Genomic DNA, 21438 nt, shown 5'->3' on the forward strand with positions numbered 1-21438 from the left:
TAGTGCTGGGGTTTGAAGAAACACTTGTTTGACACACTTCTCAATATGTTGCTTACGAACCATCGCCATCCTTCTTAACCCAAAGCTGGCATATCAAGTCCACTCAACCGGCTATATCTATCACATTGCAGACATCAGTGCTAAGGTTTGAAGAAACACTAGTTTGACATGCCAAATCTGCTATTAGGGGTTCGGGTTTAGGGGAGGCAGCCTATCGAAAGATACCTGGAATGAAGTGGAAGCAGTTTTTGACAAGCCTTTTCTTATGTTAACATGCATTTGCTCTATGCATCCTACATCATTTATTGCCCATCTCTTAGAGTTTTCTCTCTATCGTTTCAACTTTTACACACCTCATGTCCTTTTTGTATCTTTCACAAGACCAAGACATTATGGGCATCACTTGGCTATGGAGAAAGGCCATTTTTATGAAAATCAATATGAATAATCTTGGCAATGCTATAAGATGTTAGTAGTGGGTTAGTGTAAAAAGCTCACCCAAGGGGCACACTTGTCCCTAGTTAGGTATATTCCCCCTTAAATTGGTTAGGACTAGTTCGGGCTTCTATTCTAGTGTGAGGGTACATATCCCTAAGTTATGCTATACGTCATTTCACTCTTGCTTTGTCAACATCTCATTTTGCTTCACCCCTGCTCACTCCACTATCATTCCTCCTCCTATTTTTGACACTTGGCATCAAAGCAACCTGCCCCTTGTTCTCCCACACCACAAGGCTATTCCTGGATGATAACCTTCGACTCTGATACCATGTTAGAAAACGTAGAAGTAGGTTGCTTTCGTATGGCCAACACTACTCTACAGCGGACGATGAACCCTCAGATCACAAGACACTAATGGAACAACTCAAACATATGCTTTAATTAAATGTAAGAGGGTGATCCAAACTTGAAAGAATACTCAGATGCATAGCCAAAACAGAGATATATATATATAGAGAATCTAAGTACAAAAACTTGCCCTCCAATGTAAACAAGCTCTCTTGTGCTGCACCCTCTGTAGGAAACTCTTCCTCTTTGCCATGGTAAGCTTCAACGGCTGCTCAAGGCCCAACACTCCTGCGAAGTTCAGCCCTTGAGTTCACTGCTGATAGAGGTCCCTCCTGTGCACCTTCTTATACTCTCCTACAATCTGTGGATATGCACCTAGATATGCTCTGGACTGCTGGGTGTCACCACAATGTAAATATCCTAAGTCAAAGTACAGTAGACCATTTATTTAATCATAATTAAAGAATTTTTCATCTAGGTTAATATTGGTCAAAAGAGTTCTTCTATTGGTCAAAGAATTGACTACGGTCAATAATAATTGACTTCAATCAAGTAAGCCTGACTTCGGTCAAAAAGACTTGGTTTATACCAAGAAGATTAACTATGTTTAAGCAAGATGTGCCGACTTCGGTTGGAGAGACTTGACTATAATTAAGGCGCCTCGACCCTTGGTCAAAGCCCTTAATCATGATGAAGAGCATTGACTCCAGTCAACCAGAGAATAAATATATTTATATATTTATTATGTGTGCACGTGTTCAATGGGGACGCCCACCGTGACTAGGATTAGTCCACAGTTTATTATTTTTGCATGCAAAGCGCTAACAATAAATGGGTGCCATGGTGGTGCCATTTAATTAGTTGTTGCAAGTACTAGGAAGGGTTATTTTTCCCAAACGCTATGGAGCCTAACAAGCATCTAGGAGGCTGTTCGCGTGACCAATCGCTTCGAAGACTCCAAAGTTGCCCTTAGTGGCATGTAATTAGGAAAGTAATTTAGAATTTGACGAGTGGCTTATTGCCAAGAAAGAGAGCCTAAGAGCTCATGTAATTTATTCACGTTTTGAAATTTCTAACAGTAGCTTCCACGCTGAACTCATGTACTCCAATTCTCTCTTATGAATAAAAACCTTCAGGAGGGTCCAGCCCGACACTTGTCCTTGGCCCTAGTGTGCTTGTAGAGAGAGGGAGAGAAGGAGAGCAAGAGAGAGTGTTTTGTGGTTGCAAAGAGCAGGACGTTTTTACATCGAGATTACACTGGGACTCGCTCCCGTAAAAACTCTCTGCTGTACAGTGATCTTCAGGCTGAGCACCCAAACAATATACCTTTGTAAGACTAGAATAAGTCCAATCATACAAATTTAGATTTTTTGTTGTTCTAAAGATCAAAAATCTACACAAAAAAGAAAAGAGAAAATAAAAGAGAATATGAAAGAGAAGAAAAGAGAGGTAAACAAAAACTTTTAAGAAAAACAAAAGGAAGGCATACTTAGCAAGCAAAGCAACACTTATGTCGTCATCAGTGCCCAAGCATAAGCAGCTATACTGGGTTTCTAAAGACCCGCGGAGTCTCTTGGGCAAACCCAGTGCTTACTAAAATACGTCAAATAAACAAAAGAGAAAGAAAACAAGAAAACAAGAAGAAAGGAAGCAAGTGACTAAGCAAAAATAAACAAGCAAGTCAAGAAACAAAATCTTCCAAAAAACTGGAATATCGCTCTCGCTCTCTCTCTCTCTCTCTCTCTCTCTCTCTCACTCTTATTTAAAACATAAAAAGGTAAATGGTCCTTTACACTTATGTATTGTTTCCTACAAAGAGTCAAAAATACATTTCTAACTTAGAAAGCACAAGCATACTCAAACAAACTCTCTTTTGAAACTAAAATAAAAACGGGCTATTCAGCTCCCCGCTTTTTGTTTTCAACTTATGTTCAATCATTCTAAACATACTTAAGGCCGATACACCATAGATAAAAGACTTCATATTTAAGATTGTGCGTACTTTTTTCCTTATTTTCCTTGGATTATACCTCTTGTGTAATAGTAAAGTGATCAAATTACTACATTGAGTGATAAAAGACTCCTTAGTTGTACAAAGGCGAAAAAATCTATGGAATTGGGAAGAAATGACTCCATATTTTGCCAAATCAGAAATGTTTTGAGTCAATGTGAGGCATTTTTATAATGTGTAAACCACTATATTCAGGTTGTTCACGTTTATCATATATATCAACCTCTAATCCTATGGTAGATTGAGAAATTCTAAGATCTAAGAAAACACAAGAATCCCCTCTTGAAGTGCAGTTCAGTTCACAAGAGTCACGAGGATAGATTCCTTCTCCAAAAGCACTAGCATCTTTGTACATAAAGTCTTGAAAGTTAGGAACATCTGGTACAAATAAATCATCTATAAGATGCCTAACTTGGCTAAGCTTATGTAAAATGATACGGCAGGTATTGATAGAAATAAGACGTTGCATAAACTCCTAACTTGTACATAAAGTCTTGAAAGTTAGGAACATCGGGTACAAATAAATCATCTATAAAACGCCTAACTTGGCTAAGCTTATGTAAAATGATAGGGCAGGTAGTGAGCACCCAAACAATGTCTGAAATGCCTCCTGGGAAGGCCTTTTATAGGGGCTGGATGCCCCCTACAGACTGGCCAACATGCTACAGACTGGCCGACCAGTTTGTCAGCCAACCAAGGATCCCACAGACAGTGGACCCAGTCTGTTCCTACAATGATCAGCCAACATGTTTCTGCCTTCAAATAGGCCCTTGTTTGCAGGCGCTTCTCTTGGATTCTGCCCCAGCCCTGTTACAGTCTCCAGACCCTGCACTGTACCTACTGCAAAACCTGTCCAGTCCTGCAATACTGCCAACCAGCTCAGCATCGGGCTGCTCCAGCTCCAATCTGTACCTGCACAGCCTGCTGCAGCCTGATGTAGCCTCCACGCCTCCTTCCGTACCTGCTGCTTCTGTTCATGACCACCAATACCTGCTGCTGTTCATGACCACTGATACCTGCTGCTGTTTCTGCTGAACCAGTCGCTGCTCTGGACTTGTCCTAGGTTTTGCTCATGTGGCGGCAATGTTGCTGCCCACATGGCAACCTCTCCCCTTTACCCTACAGGTTCATCTACTCTCGAGTATGGTGAGGTGTCAACCCCCTGAGCTATCCTCATTCAGGGGCTCAAAGGAGGGGCAGCAGCTGGCTCACAGGTGGGGCACCGTATTTCTCCAACATCTATCACCTTGTAGATGTTCACATTGTAAGATGTTAGTAGTGAATTTGTGTCAACACCTCACCCAAAGCTTTTGCCCTCGGTTAGGGATTTATCCATTGGGTTTTTAATTTGGTGTGAGGACGTTATGTTGTACTTCATTTCAATCTAGCAATATCAGCATCTCATTTTGCTTCACTCCTGTCAATCCTGCTCCCCTATCTAATAAATGCACCTAAAACCTCTAGAGGATCAAGCTTCCATGCTAATACACAATTGCTTTGTACAATGAAATATCTCCATTAGCATTCAGCAGACCTAAAAAGCCATTTCAAAATACACAAAAAATTGACGTATTAGATTTACAAACTGCATGCAGAGTTGTAATATATCAAAGTTCATACTTTAAGAGAGAACCAAATGTGAACGTCCTAATGGTCAAGAGCAAGCTTAAAAATCAAAAACTCCATCTTGCATTGAAGGGACTAGTTGCTAGGGACCATCATTCACCATAAATCATGCATTATGATAATGATGCGAGTATACACTACTAGATGTCAAGCTTTGGGAATTGCTAGAATGCCCTCAGCCTCCACCCTCACATGAGTGATGTGGATTTTTAGAACGACCTGCCAATTGCTTTGGCGTGTGTTTATCACATGAGTTGTAGAGTTAAAAAGCAGGGTATAAATCAAAAAGAGATTCAAAGCTATTACCCAATTCCAAGAGGAAATAGTAGCTTACAAAGATCTTATTTGCTCAGTCTATTTCAGCATTCTACAAGTCAATTTAACTTACCCCTTCTCCAAACAATAGAAACTTACCGTGAATCTGTAGATTCCCTTCCGTACATCTCTAGTATCAATTTCAACTCCTGCTCACTTTCCCGCAAAAGCCTCACCTAGTCATGGAAGAACCCACAAACATGCAAACTAATTCCTTATTATAAAGGCAAATGAAAGGCAGCCGCTTGGAATAAGAGCATCTAAATTAAGAATGAATGAAGGTAGATTAAGGATGCCCAAACAAGTAAGATAAAGCAGGAACCATGCCTCATCTTTGATAGCAATAATCTCTAGAGATTGATCTGCAACCTTCTCGGCTAGACGCTTACATTCACTTGTCTGCACAAAAAATACCGCAGGATTTGCATCATGTATTCCACAAAGTCTATTAAAACTACCATACCCCAAAAGAGCACCTAGTTTTACCTTCCTATCAAGTACAGCATTCACGGACTGAACCTCTGCACGAAGAGAGAAAGCCCCACATGCAGCCTCCTTATACTGATTAAGTTGTTGCTGCATCATGCGCATCTCTTTGTGTAATGTTGAAACCATTACCTTGAATTCCGCAACTTCATCTTTTTTCTCTGCACAAAGTATGTTAATGAGCCAAACGTCCAGGACCAGAGCAACAACAGAAAATCAGATCTTGAAGGATACTGATTATAGGAGAGACTGGTGTTTCTTCAAAGGAGTTCACTTTTCAGCAACATTTATATCTTTAATGTATGTATTCTCACAAACGCCTTTATGCATGCCTCTGCATTTCACAAGATGACAAGATTGTCTAGCATAACAGAGATCTAGACTAAAATCTGCCACCTTTCTGCCATTTGCTCTAAAGATAAACACAGCATAGTACGCAAGCTAGCAATTCAGCAAAGATGCAACCGCAGTTGACAATGAAGAGCTATTTAGAGCACCTACTTCATAAGGTAATAATGAAAGATTGACACATGCATAAAGTAAAGAATTCCAGGGCAGGTTCAGAAAAGAATACTACAAAATGTGTAATAACTTCATTTGTTTTACACATGAACATGGCCCACAATAGCAAGGAACCAGGAGCTGACAACGGACCCTGTTTCACTCCAATTGTGCTCCTTGACCTCCGCAGTCCAAGTTGCCGTTCGAACCCTGCCTGACACGCTCTCATAAAGTGTCGAAACTGCCCAGATAATCTCCTCACCATGACCCAGATCTTAGGAATCTAATATGTCAGAAAATCCACAAAGCAGCAGTAAACCCTCTACCTCCATGACCTGGCCTCCTCAATGACATCTCGGAGTGCGAGCATGTGATCCAAGTTTGTGTGATCAGTGCAAAAGCTTGCCTGTCCAGCAGCTCTAAGTCCCTTGCAGCTTGCATGTCGAGTACCAAGGCAGAAATCTTTCACATGAGATGCCCAATCATGATGGTCCTGTAATTTTCCGTGCTCATGGGATCCCCCCCTGCCTTATAAATAGGGATGATGGTACTAAGGGTCTAGGCGTGAAAAAAACCCGTACAAACCACGTCATTAAAAAGCTTTGCCAAGATCAGGGCTAAGATACTCCAAATGCAATGTATTCAGCGAGATCTTCGTGAGGAGGCTGAGACCTCACTGTACGCAGCTACATCTACACATCATGGATTTTTTGAGACACAGAAAGTCCTTGTCAGAGATTTCAACGAGAGGACAGCTGCACGTCATGGACAGCTCATTGATTTTCACGATGCTTCTAGTTTGCTACTTGATGTTGATGTGGATGAGGTGGCATATCGATAGACAGGAGAGCCCAATCACATCGCATAGGCACTCTTTCTTGGACATGGGCAAGATACATGACCTCATCATCTATAATGGTCTCAACCGATGGCCCTCCTCGGGTGTTTTTCACATGGGAGAGGCTCCAACATAGCTGACTACCTCATGGGATCCCTTACCTTCGCCTCTCACACCACTAATTTCTCTATTTCCCCACCACCTCCCGAAGTAGGCATATTTATCTCTTCTTTAGCCTACCATCCCCCCCCCACGCACTACGGTACCATCCCCCCCCCACGCACTACGACACCGTCCCCACACACCACGTACCACGACTCCACTTAGACCATAGCTTATCCCCCAAGTACGCAGCCTGCCTTTCTACCCTACTCACAGACCTTGAGCACATCCCACGTCTGAGGATCGAGCTACTCTGATCACCGGCTCCCTTCACACCCCTCCACATCTTTCCCTAAACCACACGCTCCAACTTCAAGAGACAGAGATGCGTGTATAAGTAGATTAAATTTGAGGGAGAGAGGGAGGGAGGGAGGGAGAGAGGGGGGGGGGGGAGAGAGAGAGAGAGAGAGAGAGAGAGAGAGAGAGACTCCATGAAACATGGAGTCATGCCAAAAGGTACATCACAAAGTTGTAGATTATAAAATTTGGCAGGTACAGAGCGGATTAAATATTACAACAATATGACATGCATACACTTTTTAATTTTCAAAAAATTGAAATTGCGATTTGCCAACACAGAGAAAAGCAGTTGCCATCTGCTTCTCCCCGTGTCTAGTGAACCATTTTATCTTCAACTGCAAGGATTGAACATCCTATGGCAATATTTTAGGCACACAAGCAGGGATAAAAGACAACAAAAACAAAGAGTTTTATGATCCACAGGGTCTTACCTGAAGAGTGAGACAACTCTTCTAGTCTTGCTTGCAAATCGCTTCTCTGTGTTAGACATTGCTCCAGACTGGACTCTAAATCAGACATCCTTGCTGTGAGGATGCTGTTTACTTTTTGAGCTGCTTCCCCTGCCTCAGCTCTTAAGAGGGCTTCCTTTTCATGGAGGCAGAGTTTATCTCGCTCAGCCTGTGAAGATCAAGCTATGCTGATAAGTGCAGTGACAAAGAGGATAAGATAGCATGCAAAGCACCCTTGAAAGTTTGTAAAGGATTGTCAAGGATCATATTACATGTGAGTCGTCCACCAACGATTGATAATGCTCAACCTCTTCCTTCAGATGAACAACTTGATCACGCATTAAAAGATAAGGAGCAGATGACACAATATGATGTTCATCAATGAGCAACTCCTGAAACATTTGTGAAATTTGAGACCTTCAGCCTGGGAAGCTTACAATAAACCCTCAAAACAGCTGAAATCAAGTCGTATCATGCAAAGGTGTCAGAATCACCTGCATTCGTAGAAGTTCCTGAGAGATGTTTGTTTTCTCCACCTGCACCTCTTTCAATGCATTGAGCCTCTGTGATGCCAGATTCTACCAAAAGAAATAGACAAAGTATTCTTCGATTTGTTAGGCTCAAAAGCATATATGCGCTGCCAGAAACCTGACTCCCCTAAAATGAAGGCCCAATAAAACTGAAAACCCTTGATTAAGGGTAATAAGTATATCACACTTAACACCTTTGCCTCATCCAATGCAACCTCCAACTCCTTGCTTTCTCGTGATACATTTTCCCGACCTCCTGAAACTGAGCCTGTACTAGACACAAAACAATCCTTCTGATTGCGCATTGCAGCCAATTTGCGCCTACTTGTTTCAAGATCAGCCAGAGTCTCTTCCAGTTCACCTTCAAAACATAACAAGATTGTGCCCTAATTAGCTAGTTCTCGACCAAAAAAAAGTAAAAGTAAAGAATAACACAAAGACAAAATATCAGTTCATTAATAGCAAGATGAGATCTCCCTAGCAAATTCACTCAATTATATTTCTAACAATCGATTTAAAGATTCAGTTTTAAACCTTTCAGCCGCTTCATCTCTGCTTGGTCATGAATATGATTGTCTTGACATATTCTGATCTCTGAAACTAATTCATTGTGCTTTGCATGAAGGGAATTCATGGCCGATCTTAGGGTTCCAATTTCACTTTTCATATCTTCAACGATTCTTTGTAATTGTCGTCCGTGCTCTGCCCCCAAGCCACCAAAACAAGAAGTTAGCCATGTGACCTCTTCATCTACATTTAAAGACATCCATATGTATTACATGAATGCATCCATCAATACATCCCTGCATACATATGTGTAGATCCCACATAGATACATATCAATATACATGCATGCAAGCATGCCCCAAACTCCTGGTGTCAATATGCATAAACAAGTGCATAAAAATGTACATATGTACCACACACGCGCGCACATCAAGAGTTACCACGTCACTCTTCATTCCTAGCATCTAAATTTTCCTTCAACACGGGTCAATGGTTTTTTAGGCCAACCCTTGTCTAGGTAAGAGAGGTTTCCATACAGCTCAGCTTAAACACTGGTCACTCTCCACCAACCTTAATATCCACATCCACATCGCTGTCACCTCACCCTTTAAATTGTTGACTTGGCACCACGGTCTCGCATTCCCACTTGGCCCTCAGATGGGCACATCTATGCCCACCAAAAGGGCTGGACAGCCTGAGGCATGGAAGTTTATATAGGGCTCGAATGCCCTGGAAAAAGACCCACCAACTAGCATACAGGACAGTGACAAAGCAAGACGAGTTGGCCATCTAGCAGGAACACCACGAGGAGGGAGATATGACAACAGAAGTAGGAGCTATTGTTTACTTGTTAGTGAATTTGTTGCAGTGTGAGTGCATTTGTTGCAGAACATTGGATGTAGGTAGGTCAGCCCCAAGGCCACCGCTTCTTGTACTAGATCAGTCCACACTGGTAATATACTTTTCCTTTGCCTATTTTGCTGCCCCCTATTCTCTCTGAAAAACTCTACAATCAGTCCACATGTCATATGTCTAAAACCTAGTCTTGTTTGTTTCCAGCATTTACTTGGAGCTTAATCAGTCCACCCCGCTCTCAAAGACAATATTTCAAACTGGAGAATGGTCCATCAAATCCTTCAAATGGCCCCTTAATATGTCATTTTTTTTCTCACTGTGCAGATGGCAGATGTTGTTACTTTGTTCCATTCGTTTGGAACAGTGTCAATTAATAACAGTATGCAAGGCCTTAGTTCAACCATCTCTCACCACTTAGTCTCCTTATTTCAAGACTTTTCCCTGAATCACGACTTCTCTCAGCCCTAAGCACAATACAGGAGGTAAAGACACCTGCAGGTGTCCCTCCTCCAGCACAGCAAGATCATGTATGTAATCCACAACAGATCCAGGCGGTCTTGTCAAGTTTGAACTCATCGTTGGCCACTTTTGTTCACCACAGTTCCAATAAAAAATGTCACATCTTACATCTCTATGATTCGTCCACATGTCATATGTCTAAAACCTAGTCTTGTTTGTTTCCAGCATTTACTTGGAGCTTAATCAGTCCACCCCGCTCTCAAAGACAATATTTCAAACTGGAGAATGGTCCATCAAATCCTTCAAATGGCCCCTTAATATGTCCTTTTTTTTCTCACTGTGCAGATGGCAGATGTGATTTATGAAATTTTGTTACTTTGTTCCATTCGTTTGGAACAGTGTCAATTAATAACAGTATGCAAGGCCTTAGTTCAACCATCTCTCACCACTTAGTCTCCTTATTTCAAGACTTTTCCCTGAATCACGACTTCTCTCAGCCCTAAGCACAAGACAGGAGGTCAAGACACCTGCAGGTGTCCCTCCTCCAGCACAGCAAGATCATGTATGTAATCCACAACAGATCCAGGCGGTCTTGTCAAGTTTGAACTGATCGTTGGCCACTTTTGTTCACCACAGTTCCAATAAAAAATGTCACATCTTACCTCTCTATGATTCAATCCTTCATCTCTCACATTCGCCTTAATCAAGCACTTGCAGGAGACCTCACACAACAGGGGAGGGAGTTTGTTACAGCCATCAACATCACAAACTTCACATAGGTCTCCACGTGGTGAGGTCATCATGGTCACTCTCCACACACATTCACATACACAAGCATGGGCAAAGAGTTGTACAAAATGTCCAGAGATGAACGTCAGTCGGTTCTGATCGAGGCTAGTGCTTAGCAAGAACGCTAATCGAATCTTACTCCTGATCAAAAAACGACTATTTGTTGAAATAAGCCTACTGATCAAAAGGCACCAACTGAGAGCATTATGGAAGCTAAAAACTCAAGGATGCCCATCACTGCTCGTACTATCCCACTCTCATACTTCCAGCAACAATAAAAGAAAAGAAAATGAGCAGCCCGTCATACACCCTAACGGTGCAATAGACCTACTCCCATTTGAAATAATCGCAATAATTGCATCTGTTTGCAGAAAGTCCAGCGTGTTCAACCAGCAAGTTGTAGATTGCATAAGAAAAATGAAGATTGTATTGCACTTGATTCCCAACACAAGGACGAAGAAAAGAGTTTCATAATCTACCCTCTGGTGGCATTCCTCCCCTAAGTGAGCGAGAAACTTCTTCGTTCTTAGTGCGCTGGGTGTCAATGGCTTGAACCAGATGCTCTATAGTTCTCATGGTAGACGCTTGACGTTGCTCAAGCGCACTTTCAAGAGATACTACACCATTGCTTGTGCCACTGCTCTCAGTTGCGCCAGTATCCAAAAGTCTGTACAGGAATATCTCTTCAGGTGGAATAATATCAATCCCTGCGTATGAAACAATTACTGTTACAGAGCTCGTCTCACCAAAGATAGCATGAATATAAGTGCAACATTAGTTATCATTTTATGGTAGAAGAAAAGCAAAAGAAATCTGCAAATGGATCAAAATTAACTGGGATCACTGCCATGCCTTTCGGTGAGGAACAAGGTTGCAATACTCTGAATCCATTAATTGGAGCATTTGCCCGCACAGAAAGCAGTTCCAAATTGTCCACCAGCTATATCACATGAGCAAGATGTTCTTAGCGCTCCCAAGATTTAGCAAAGACAAGAACCAAGCCCACAAGCCACCGAAGGCCTACCTCTTCCCAAGCATCTTGAATAGACGCCAAATTATCGTCGTAGGAAGCCTGCTTGACCTTTAGTTGATTGAACTTGGTCTCTAGAGCATGAATTTCACTCCTCTGAACCTCTAATTGTTGTGCAAGTTTGTGGTTCTGGTATTGAAGCTCCGTGGCATCGATCTGCAGAACCAAGGACAAAGGTTTTTGAAGAACAGATGAATTGTTTTAACAACTGGCCGCTTCTTTCCGCCTCAATATCTCGCCAACCGAGCTCGTCAACACAATAGGCAAGGAAAGCAGCAAGCAAGCAAGCCGAGCGTCAAAAGCATGGTCTTGGCACCAAAGCAGTCCCAAATTCCAGCGTTGAGAGCAGGCAGAAATGCAAAAAAGGCGAGCAGCAAAAGATTGAAAGCATCAAGCTGCGGAGAAAGGAGAGGGCGAGGGGAAGAATGCAGACCTTCTTCTCGTCCAAAGGGGGAGGGGGAAGGGGCTGCTTTTTGGGGGAAGAAACGGAGTTGTTGACATGACGACGCTTGCGCTCGGGCTCCTCGGTGCTGCCCATGGCGGGGAGGAGCATGAGGGGAAGGGTGATCTGAGGGTTTGCTCGAGATCAGCAACGGTACAAGAAGAAGAAGAAGGAGCAGCTTGGCAAAGTCATGGCTATGGCGTCCACACTTAACATCTACTAATACCCTCAACTTGTAGAAGTCTTACTTCACTTCTTTTGCAGAGAATTGCCCATACATACATACATCACACCAAGGGCACCTTTCACAACCACATATGCCCCGCAGCGACACCTCGCAGTATCGCTCCGGCTCCGAAGGTCCATGAGGGGACACCTCACAATTGCACTCCGGCTCCTCGATGCTGCCCATGGCCGGAGGTGCATAAGGGGAAAGGTGATCTGTGTGTGTGTGTGTGTGAGAGAGAGAGAGAGAGATTCCACACACAAAAAAATGTGTGTGTGTGTGTGTGTGTGTGTGTGTGTGTGAGAGAGAGAGAGAGAGAGAGAGAGTTTTCTTGATTAGGTAGGGGAGAAGAAGAAGTTTGGCAAGACCATCAAAAGGTCATCTTACTTAACATACAAGCATCACTTGACACAAGGTAGTCTTTCTTTTGCTTTACCCATGCAAAGATAGATACAACAAGCATACACACATACAACACTACATATGCCTCCGATTGTGATCTAAGTGTATGTGAGGGTTTGCTTACGTGATGGAGATCACAATGTCTCGGTAACAAGGTCATGGCTATGGCGTTCCCCTCTCCACAACTTACACTACGTCTCTAGTACCCTCAACTTGGAATTGGCACAAAATTCAACTATCAAAAGGCCATCTTTTTTAACTACTCTTGCTTTGCCCATACAAACATACAGTCTCCCCACGCAAAGGCTAGTGAAGATCGCTAGCATTGGCATCACTAAGAGGGCCTCCTCACGTGCACTAGCGAGGCTAGACTCCAACGCCCCATGCAAATTAGAATACCTACCAAAACCCTGTCAAGCCTCATAAATATCCTCTGAGATGAGGCCAAGCCTTCATGGGAACCTGTTATGACCATGCTAGTTTCAACATGGCAATGCTAGAATTTCAACCTTGGAAGCCTCACCAGGAGGCCCAGCCCTACCATGATTTTGCATCCCTATGCTGGAAAGCCAGGCCTAGGCAATTAGATGGAGAGCTGCTCATTAAGCAAAAAGCATTAATTAACACGCTCTACTCCATCTTCATTTGTCAAAACTCTGACACAACATTCCAGCAACTCAACGATAAGCCAAAGTCGTGAAAAAGTAGAACTCTATCCTAGCACTGCAATGTTGGACTAGCAGGGATATTAGTTCATGGGAACATTCTTCTTGCTACTGCTCAGGCTCATCGCTGTGGGGAAGGGCTCTAACTACTCTCTTACATACATAGCTACAACAAATAACACAAGGTCTTCTTACTTAACTACGATGTTGCTTTGCCCATACATACATAGATACAACATACATAGATATAACACACATACATATATACAACACTATGCATGCCTCTGATTGTGAGCTGAGTGTGTGTGAGGGTTTGCTAGCAGAGAAGAAGAAGCTTGGCAAGGTAATAATTATGGCATCCTCGCTCTCAACACTACATCTCAAATAACCTCAACTTTGGAGTGACACAAAATTCAGCTAACAAAAATGGCATCTTACTTAACTCCTCTCTTGTTGTGCCCATACATATATACATATATATACATACAACACATCACACAATGGGCACTACATTTACCTTTAAGGAACAAGGCACTACAAATGCACATCATTGGCAACTCAGGTGATTTGGATGCATCACACAAGTTGCACAGCCCTTTAATGGGCCAAGGCACTATATGGAGCAACTGCAACTCAAATGGTTTGGGCGTTCCTCAGCTTCAGCTAGCCGCCCACGTTGGGAAGCTCCTCTATTAGCGTAGGCCATGAGTAATTAGCCCCTCGTAGTTGACCATGGGGGCGGGGGTGCATTACATATGCCTTTAAGGCTATGCTAATGGAAACGTTTGAGTTTTGTAAAGTCTTCCTCACATACTTCAGTGGTGTTTTTTTTTTGTTTGCTCCTATTTGTGCTAGCTTTTGAATGTAGCCTCCTTTTGTTCACCTGTGAGTTCATTGGGAAAAGAGCAATATTATTAGCATTTTATGCCCTCTTTTTTTAAAGATGACAATTAGTTTCCGTACGTCGTCTGGACCCTGTCCCAGCCAAGCACCTTGACCTTCAGCTATGCATACCCAGGTGAATGAATGCCTCAAAAAATGTGCCTCTTTGCTCTGTCGTCCATCATTACTCCTCTTAGTGTCAAGAAGATCCTGCGGCCCGACGTCCTTCCAAGGAGTTCATTTCCAAAACCATACTGCATGGGCATCCACGTTTTGGATTGCCCCCTTGGTCCTTAATTTGCCCCCAGGCCTTCTAGTTGGTCAATATCAATGACAAACTTAAGATACATTTGCCCCTTGCCCCTTCTATGGGGACCATACCAATGACAAACTTGTGTCCTAAGGGTATTTTGCCCCTCTTTGGACTTTAAAACAAATTCACCCCCAACTTGATTTATGGGAAAAGGTTCTCTATGTTGTTATCCATAATGGAAAATTTCACGCAAATACTGCTCCTTAATAGGTGGGAGTCCTTTCTTATCTCTTTCTTGGTTTAGAGATTGCACAACTATGAGGGTAGAACATCTCCATGGTTGAGAGAGAGAGAGAGAGAGAGAGAGAGAGAGAGACAGAGACAGAGACAGAAGAGGTAGGAATAGTAAAGAGAGGAAGGATTTGGAAATTAGAGCAAGACTACATAGGCTAGCCTTATCTAGCATGCACATATACCTAATTAATTATGTTAGTAAGATGATGTCACATAATCAAATCTAATCCCAAAGGTTAAGTAATTCTCCAAACTCACACAAGTCACAAAACCACAAACCCTTTCACACTCGTATGTAAACTAGAACCTAGTTCCACAACTTGGCTCTAGAATACCCATCTTGCATTGAAACAATTGCTTGGCTCAAAAATGAACATGATAAAATCTTGGCTCCATAGTTGAGACTTGGCATCTACACTTGCTAACCTATAAAAAGATCCATCTCGCATCTAACAATGACTCCTTTCTTAGTGTCTCATCAAAGAGAAATGAATCCTTTAATTAGCACCACATTGTAAAACCAACTAGTAGATTCATTACAATTCTTGGTACTAGATTCATTACAAGTCCTAATCAATACCACGTTGTAAACTAACACTAGATTCATTACAAGTCTTGACATATATAACACATCACAAATGGATTTGATCTTACTATTTAGAAGATAAATTAGTATGATTAGAAGTGGATATTTGTCTCTTAAATGAGCACTCTTGATCAGATCAAGAGTCTTGAACAATCCCTTCTACAACACATGTATTATGATGCACATGAGTCCACACTCATGATCAAATTTCTTTGTGTTACAAGGAATGTTGCATATAGCAAAGGCACAATTGGTCAGGCTGTCATTGCACACAACACATTTAATGAGATGTATCAACTTTATCTGATCCTTTAAGCATACTCTACTTCAACTATATGTGCCCAAAACTATTTGTTTCCTTTTTTGCCATGCCCTCCCTTGGGATTGCTTGGGCAATATGACCTATCTTGCCAATAATTAAAGCACTTCACCTTGCTCTTTGCAGGTGTCTCTTGGTTTTCCGAAAGACTGCTATCTCTACTAAAGTTGATTGCTCTTGTTCTATCCAGGCTTAAACTAAGAATTCCCATTGTGGTGTGCATTCTTATGAGGCTTCTTGCCCTTAAATTGCACGTTGCACATACTTGCAACCAATGCACCTTACATATAGTCTTCCCTTGGCTATTTTTTTACTATCCTTTTCTTGGATCTATTTACTATATGGAACACTTGTCCTTGGTTTACAAATGCAAGGTACCAAAGTGTGAGTACTATATAACATGCCATAACTCATGGTTATGGGTACCCACCAACTTCTCTTACTCCACAAATTTATACGTCACCTCAAAAATTGTGTATACATCATGCTCTTGAACATCATCAAGATATGCCAACTTATCAAAGATGAGATCCAATATTACCTAGGTGAGGTGATTGTTAATGGTGAGGAGGTAGCTCAATTCATTAATATGGACTCTAGAGACAACTCTATGTACACCCACCAAAATGACATCCATTACTACAATGTCCGCAAAGAGCTCAATGCACTATAGAAGGTTGGATATAAGGATCCAAATTCCACTTGATACAATATATTGCAATCAAAGCTAAAACAATGATCACAAAGTCAATAACATAACACTTAGAGCTAGAATTGGCATGATCAATGATAGTCACATCACTAGGCTCTAATCTAGCAATAGGTAACATAACCAAGATCCATGCAAATATCCTATCAAAAGACCCAAAAAAAGAAATACACACAAAAAACTCACGCTTAGATGATCAAAACATAGACACAATATGCTCAACTTCATATGGTATCAAAATGCAACCTTTATAGTCATATACATACATTCTCACATGTGCGATAGCTATCTAGATGCAAGTTACAAGGTGAGATGCCCACGATTCATTAAGAAGTCATTGGCATGATGTCTAATGTATGTAATCCTCTCACAAATAACTATCAACATGGTTCATGCATCTTAATCAGAATCGAACCACATAATTTGTCCCAATGCTTCTTGAAATTCCATTGGGTAACATAATTTATACATTCAAAGAAAATAACACAATATTCTAAGCATATACTCTTTACAGAAAGAGAACTAGCACTTTAGAATGCTTATATAATTCGGCTCTACAAGCAAGATCAATCATTGACTTTTTCAAACCATAAATAAGAGAACCATATGACAATAGAGGAGGTATGCACAAGCACACAAGCATTAGCTTGTTCCCTAAAGTACTTTATAGGATATGTCAACTTGACATCTTTGTTTTATAGATGCTCAATCAATTTACGTACAAGGAATAGTGAACTAAATAGGAACAAGAAAGAATGTCAAAGAGATAGAGAGCCTACAAATACTACTATATCACACCATAGATGAAGCTTGCAAACATTGATGGAAAAGAACCCGAGTAATACATATATGGATATACTTCTATGCAAGGGTTAAGAAAGTTCATGAACTAACCTCAAGAGCACTTGGACAAATGGAAATTTAAAAGAGACAATCGAAGATGATAGCAACAACATCCACAAAAATTAAAACTCAAACTAAGTCATTGTAAGTCATGGAAAGTACTGACATTAAATTCCATACAAAATAATGTAGGCCTACAAAGCACATGATCCATCAAATCAAAAGCACTAAAACTCATTTGAGCCTTATAATGATAAGGATTGAGGCTAATACATAATCATGCAATAGCCCGCATGTTAGTGCCCTATCTCCACAATAAGATAGCAAACACTATATTGAGTGAGGTTGAGAAATATTGTGGATATGATGAGATGAGAGAATTGGTCATCACAATATAGCATGTTTTAGTTATATTCGACCTAGTGTTGCAAAATTTTGACTTCTTCAAAAAATTTAATAAATTCCAGCAAGTCAATTAGGTATAATTCCTTCCCAAATTAATAAAATTCCATGTCACATCCTATGAGGTCCTTGCATTGCAAAGATCCCATTACTTCATAAAAATTTTGCTATTTCTTGTAAAAATGTTTCAACTTAGAGTGCATACGAGAAATAAGAAAGTACAAAACATTGATATCGCATTTACTATATTCACTACACCACTACTGACAAAAGATGTCTTGGTCAAACAAATGAGTGCAAAAAATGTATCACATAGCACATGACTAATCTATCTGAGAAGATGAAACATGACATGGTTAGGTACAAGCATTCCTTGCACATTGCCAAATCTCACTTCTATTGCATCCCACTTTGGCTATGTTGAATTCTACTATGAATCTTTCTTGCAGTTGATTACTTTGCACTTGTATTGCACATTGTCAAATCTCATTTCTATTGCATTGGCCAGCATGAAAAAAGAAAAATCACCTGGAGCTGATGGGCTACCCTTTGATTTATGGAATTTTGGGATGCCATGGGTGGGGATTTAACCATGATGGCTAATGAGACTGTTGAAATCTTGCTATTTAAAGGGTTATATGGGTTTGGTACTCCCATATAAGAATGGATCAATATGCCACATGGAATATTTGAATTTCCAAGTAGGATATTTAAAGTCTCCGTACAGGAGTTTGGAGATTCCTTATGGAATTTGAAGTCCCACATAGGAGTTCTTGGGTCCCTTATGAGATTTCAAGTCCCATATAGGAATATCAAAGTCTCTTATGAGATCTTATCCACATACTACAAGGGATTTAATGTTACATACAGGAGTTTGGGATCCCTCATGGAATTTGAAGTCCACATAGGAGTTTTTGGGTCTTTTATGGAATTTGATCCATGTCCCATGAGGGATTTGAAGTCCCATAGAGGAGTTTAGAGGTCCCTTACATGATTAGATCATATACCGTAAGGCATTTGTAAAGTCCCTTGTGGAAGGTAGCAGATTTTAGGTTTTCTTTGACCTGATAAGAAATAAGGTTTAAAAAAAATTAATTCGAGACTTATGGAATTAAATACGATTTCAAAGAATTTTTTGAAAAATAAACGTTTAAAAAAAAACCCTAGTACCTAACCTATGTACTCTTCATGATGGTAGATGTTATATCTTCACTTCGTGGCACTAAAGAGTGTAACATAATCACGTGCCTTTGTAGGGTTTCACCCTGCTTTCTTTGGAGCCATGTTCTTCTCTATATACACATATAAATAGTTAAGTACTATGCAAAAGTTTCGTATTCATTTTGTCACTCACACTACTACACACGGGGCCTACTCTGACACTTATTTATGCATCAATGTTTAGCACATGTGGGGTGCGAATCATCAATAAGCAAAGAATGTTTAGTCAAGTGCCATTATATAGCGACTCTAGGCAAGTGTCGCTATATAGCGATGTTTATACAAAGTCACTATATGGATCTTTAAAAACGAAAGCTTCTATTAATTAAATATTTAGTATGCACCTTCTCACAATGCTTCAGGAAGAACAAAAGCATCACTTTCATTGGTCCAAAGTTTGGTGGAGTCTATTGGAAAGAAACCACTACTGTCTTTCCTCACTATTGCATGGGAACCATTGTAAATAGTTCTAAACGACTTTACATCAAGAATGAAAATACTAAATCGTCTGAAATCAATTTCATAGATTTCACATATGGTCCCACAATAATCCAATTGTGAGGAGAAAAGATTGGTAATTGAAACACTTGCTCAGCTATCTTGTGTGAAGTTATCCATGACTCCACAATCATATGTGACTCTCTTTGAATCGATGCGTTCCACACAAAAATGTCATCCATATGACCATAATGCACTATACTTTTTGTACTGCAAAAGAGCATCATTAAAACAATGAGGATGCATCTATTTTATAGTGTATATTGCCACAAATAAATAATTATGTCAAGAGGTAAGAAACATGCATCATTCATCTAGATGATAACTTTCACTCGCGCTCGTTTATTGTCTCCACATTGCATTCGGATTTATGTAGAGCCAGTTGTAGCTGATCAAGTGACATGTGAGTGGGGAGAAGCATGAGATCCCATGGATATGGTTGTGATCGCCTGTACATTACTCTAAATCTCTTCCTTGCAACTATTCTTTCTGCTTTGGCCTCTTCATATCTCTCAATCCACTTCTGCATCTCCTTGCTATTGAGGATACAAAACTTATTGAATTTTCCATTTGCTCTTCACTCATCTTTCTTTCAATCCCTTTTTCTTAGGGAACCTTGCATTAGGGGAGAATTGGGGTCTCAAAAGGGCCTCCAATTAGTGTTTTCTACTTTCAAGGGATTAGAGAGTGATTTGAGGTGTACCAATGAGAGTGCTAGAAGGTGTGGGGCAATGGTATGTTGAGCTGGAGGGTGGGCAGGCCTATAGAGAATCCCTATTGGTTGCTCCCCTTACATTAGGGACCACCCAAACCATTCTCTTAACCCATGTTTGATCCTCCTACCCACATGAGCCCAAAATTGCATTCAATGGGATGGTAGGGCCCATATGGTGAAATTTTCTTCTCCCCTCACTCTTTCTAGGGCCTTTGCCCCCCATTGTTATGGTCCAGCCTACCAAATCACTCAGATTTGAACCAAATCCCACACATTCCTGTTTCCCCTCTTTCTCTGCTCCCTTCTACTCTGGCCTGCTTGTTGCAGCTCCTCTCTCTCTCTCTCTCTCTCTCTCTCTCTCTTCCCTCTCCCTCTCCTGTGCCTATGTTGGAGCTGCTCTATCCCTCTCCTTCTCCCTCTCTTGTGCCTTTGTTGTGCTATTGCTCTGTCCCTCTCCTTCTCCCTCTCTTGTGCCTCTATTGCTATTGCTTTGTCCCTCTCCTTCTCCCTCTTTTGTGCCTCTGTTGAAGCTGCTCTGTCCCTCTCCTTCTCCCTCTCTAGTGCCTCTGTTGTTGGTGCTCTATCCCTCTCCTTCTCCCTCTTTTGTGCCTCTATTGGAGTTGCAATGCCTTGTGTAGGAGTCCCATTCTTGATGTTGCAACCTCTGCAAGCATGGTGAGGAAAAAGGCTACAAGATCATGCAATGCTCTGACCTCTTGTGTCTTCCACAACACCAAAAATGCATTGGATGAGTGGATCCCTTGCACCTACAACTTAAATGACTAGATAGTGATAAAAGGATTGACCAAAGGTCCACATAAGCTTCCCAAGAGCAAGAGAGGTATCTTGCATGAGTGGAAGGGGCGCATCTTGAAGTTCAAGTTTGGGAAGAAAGGATGGCTCGCAAAAGTGTAACATGTTTACATGGGAAAAGATATGCGGCTTCCTCCATCATTCAATCAATCTAGGATACCATCACATTGTGAGCCTTCCTATCTATGTTCATTTTTCACCTGTAAATGTAATGAGTCCATTTGGAAATTTTGTGTTTGTTTCTAAGAGCTCTTATCCATGTGGTATATGTTTTTCCTTCGGACCTCGAGGAGTGGGAACCAGTTGAATTATTCATAGGCAAGTTCACTGGTGATTCATGAGGATTTAGGTAAGCAAATGCATGCTGGGGAGAAGTTGGTCTCCTTGCTAATGAAGAATGTGTATTGGTATAATGCAACAGACATCACTCCAATGACATCATCAAGCTATGGCCGTCTACAAACCATTACACCACCACAACTTCAAGACATAGATTGTAGCAATGTGGACTCGAGGACATT

At 41.2% G+C, this 21438-nt stretch overlaps 1 protein-coding gene across 3 annotated transcripts in view; it reads right to left on the reverse strand.

The window, feature by feature from the left end:
• The window catches only part of LOC147902630 (E3 ubiquitin-protein ligase BRE1-like 2), a 32083-nt gene extending 19752 nt beyond the window's left edge, over nt 1–12331 (reverse strand). For 2 of the 3 annotated variants that reach the window (XR_015540891.1, XM_087373670.1), the window contains exons 1-12: nt 12081–12331; nt 11642–11803; nt 11470–11557; nt 11097–11324; nt 8542–8709; nt 8202–8368; nt 7972–8055; nt 7750–7869; nt 7460–7646; nt 5228–5388; nt 5069–5140; nt 4841–4917 (exon numbers count right to left, since the gene is read on the reverse strand). Coding sequence is in view for 1 of the 3 variants with exons in the window: in XM_087373670.1 (XP_087229796.1) it covers nt 4841–4917; nt 5069–5140; nt 5228–5388; nt 7460–7646; nt 7750–7869; nt 7972–8055; nt 8202–8368; nt 8542–8709; nt 11097–11324; nt 11470–11557; nt 11642–11803; nt 12081–12200 (1634 nt within the window). In the remaining 2 variants the exon portion in view is untranslated. Of the gene's footprint in view, nt 1–4840; nt 4918–5063; nt 5141–5227; nt 5389–7459; nt 7647–7749; nt 7870–7971; nt 8056–8201; nt 8369–8541; nt 8710–11096; nt 11325–11469; nt 11558–11641; nt 11804–12080 lie in introns of all 3 variants that reach the window. The other variant, XR_015540892.1, reaches the window with a different exon arrangement.
• Nucleotides 12332–21438: the final 9107 nt, after the last annotated feature.

Source organism: Dipteris shenzhenensis, chromosome 4 (assembly GCF_047967505.1).
Source record: "Dipteris shenzhenensis isolate YYH24624 ecotype China chromosome 4, Dip_SZ_1.0, whole genome shotgun sequence".
NCBI classification, from domain to species: Eukaryota; Viridiplantae; Streptophyta; class Polypodiopsida; order Gleicheniales; family Dipteridaceae; genus Dipteris; species Dipteris shenzhenensis.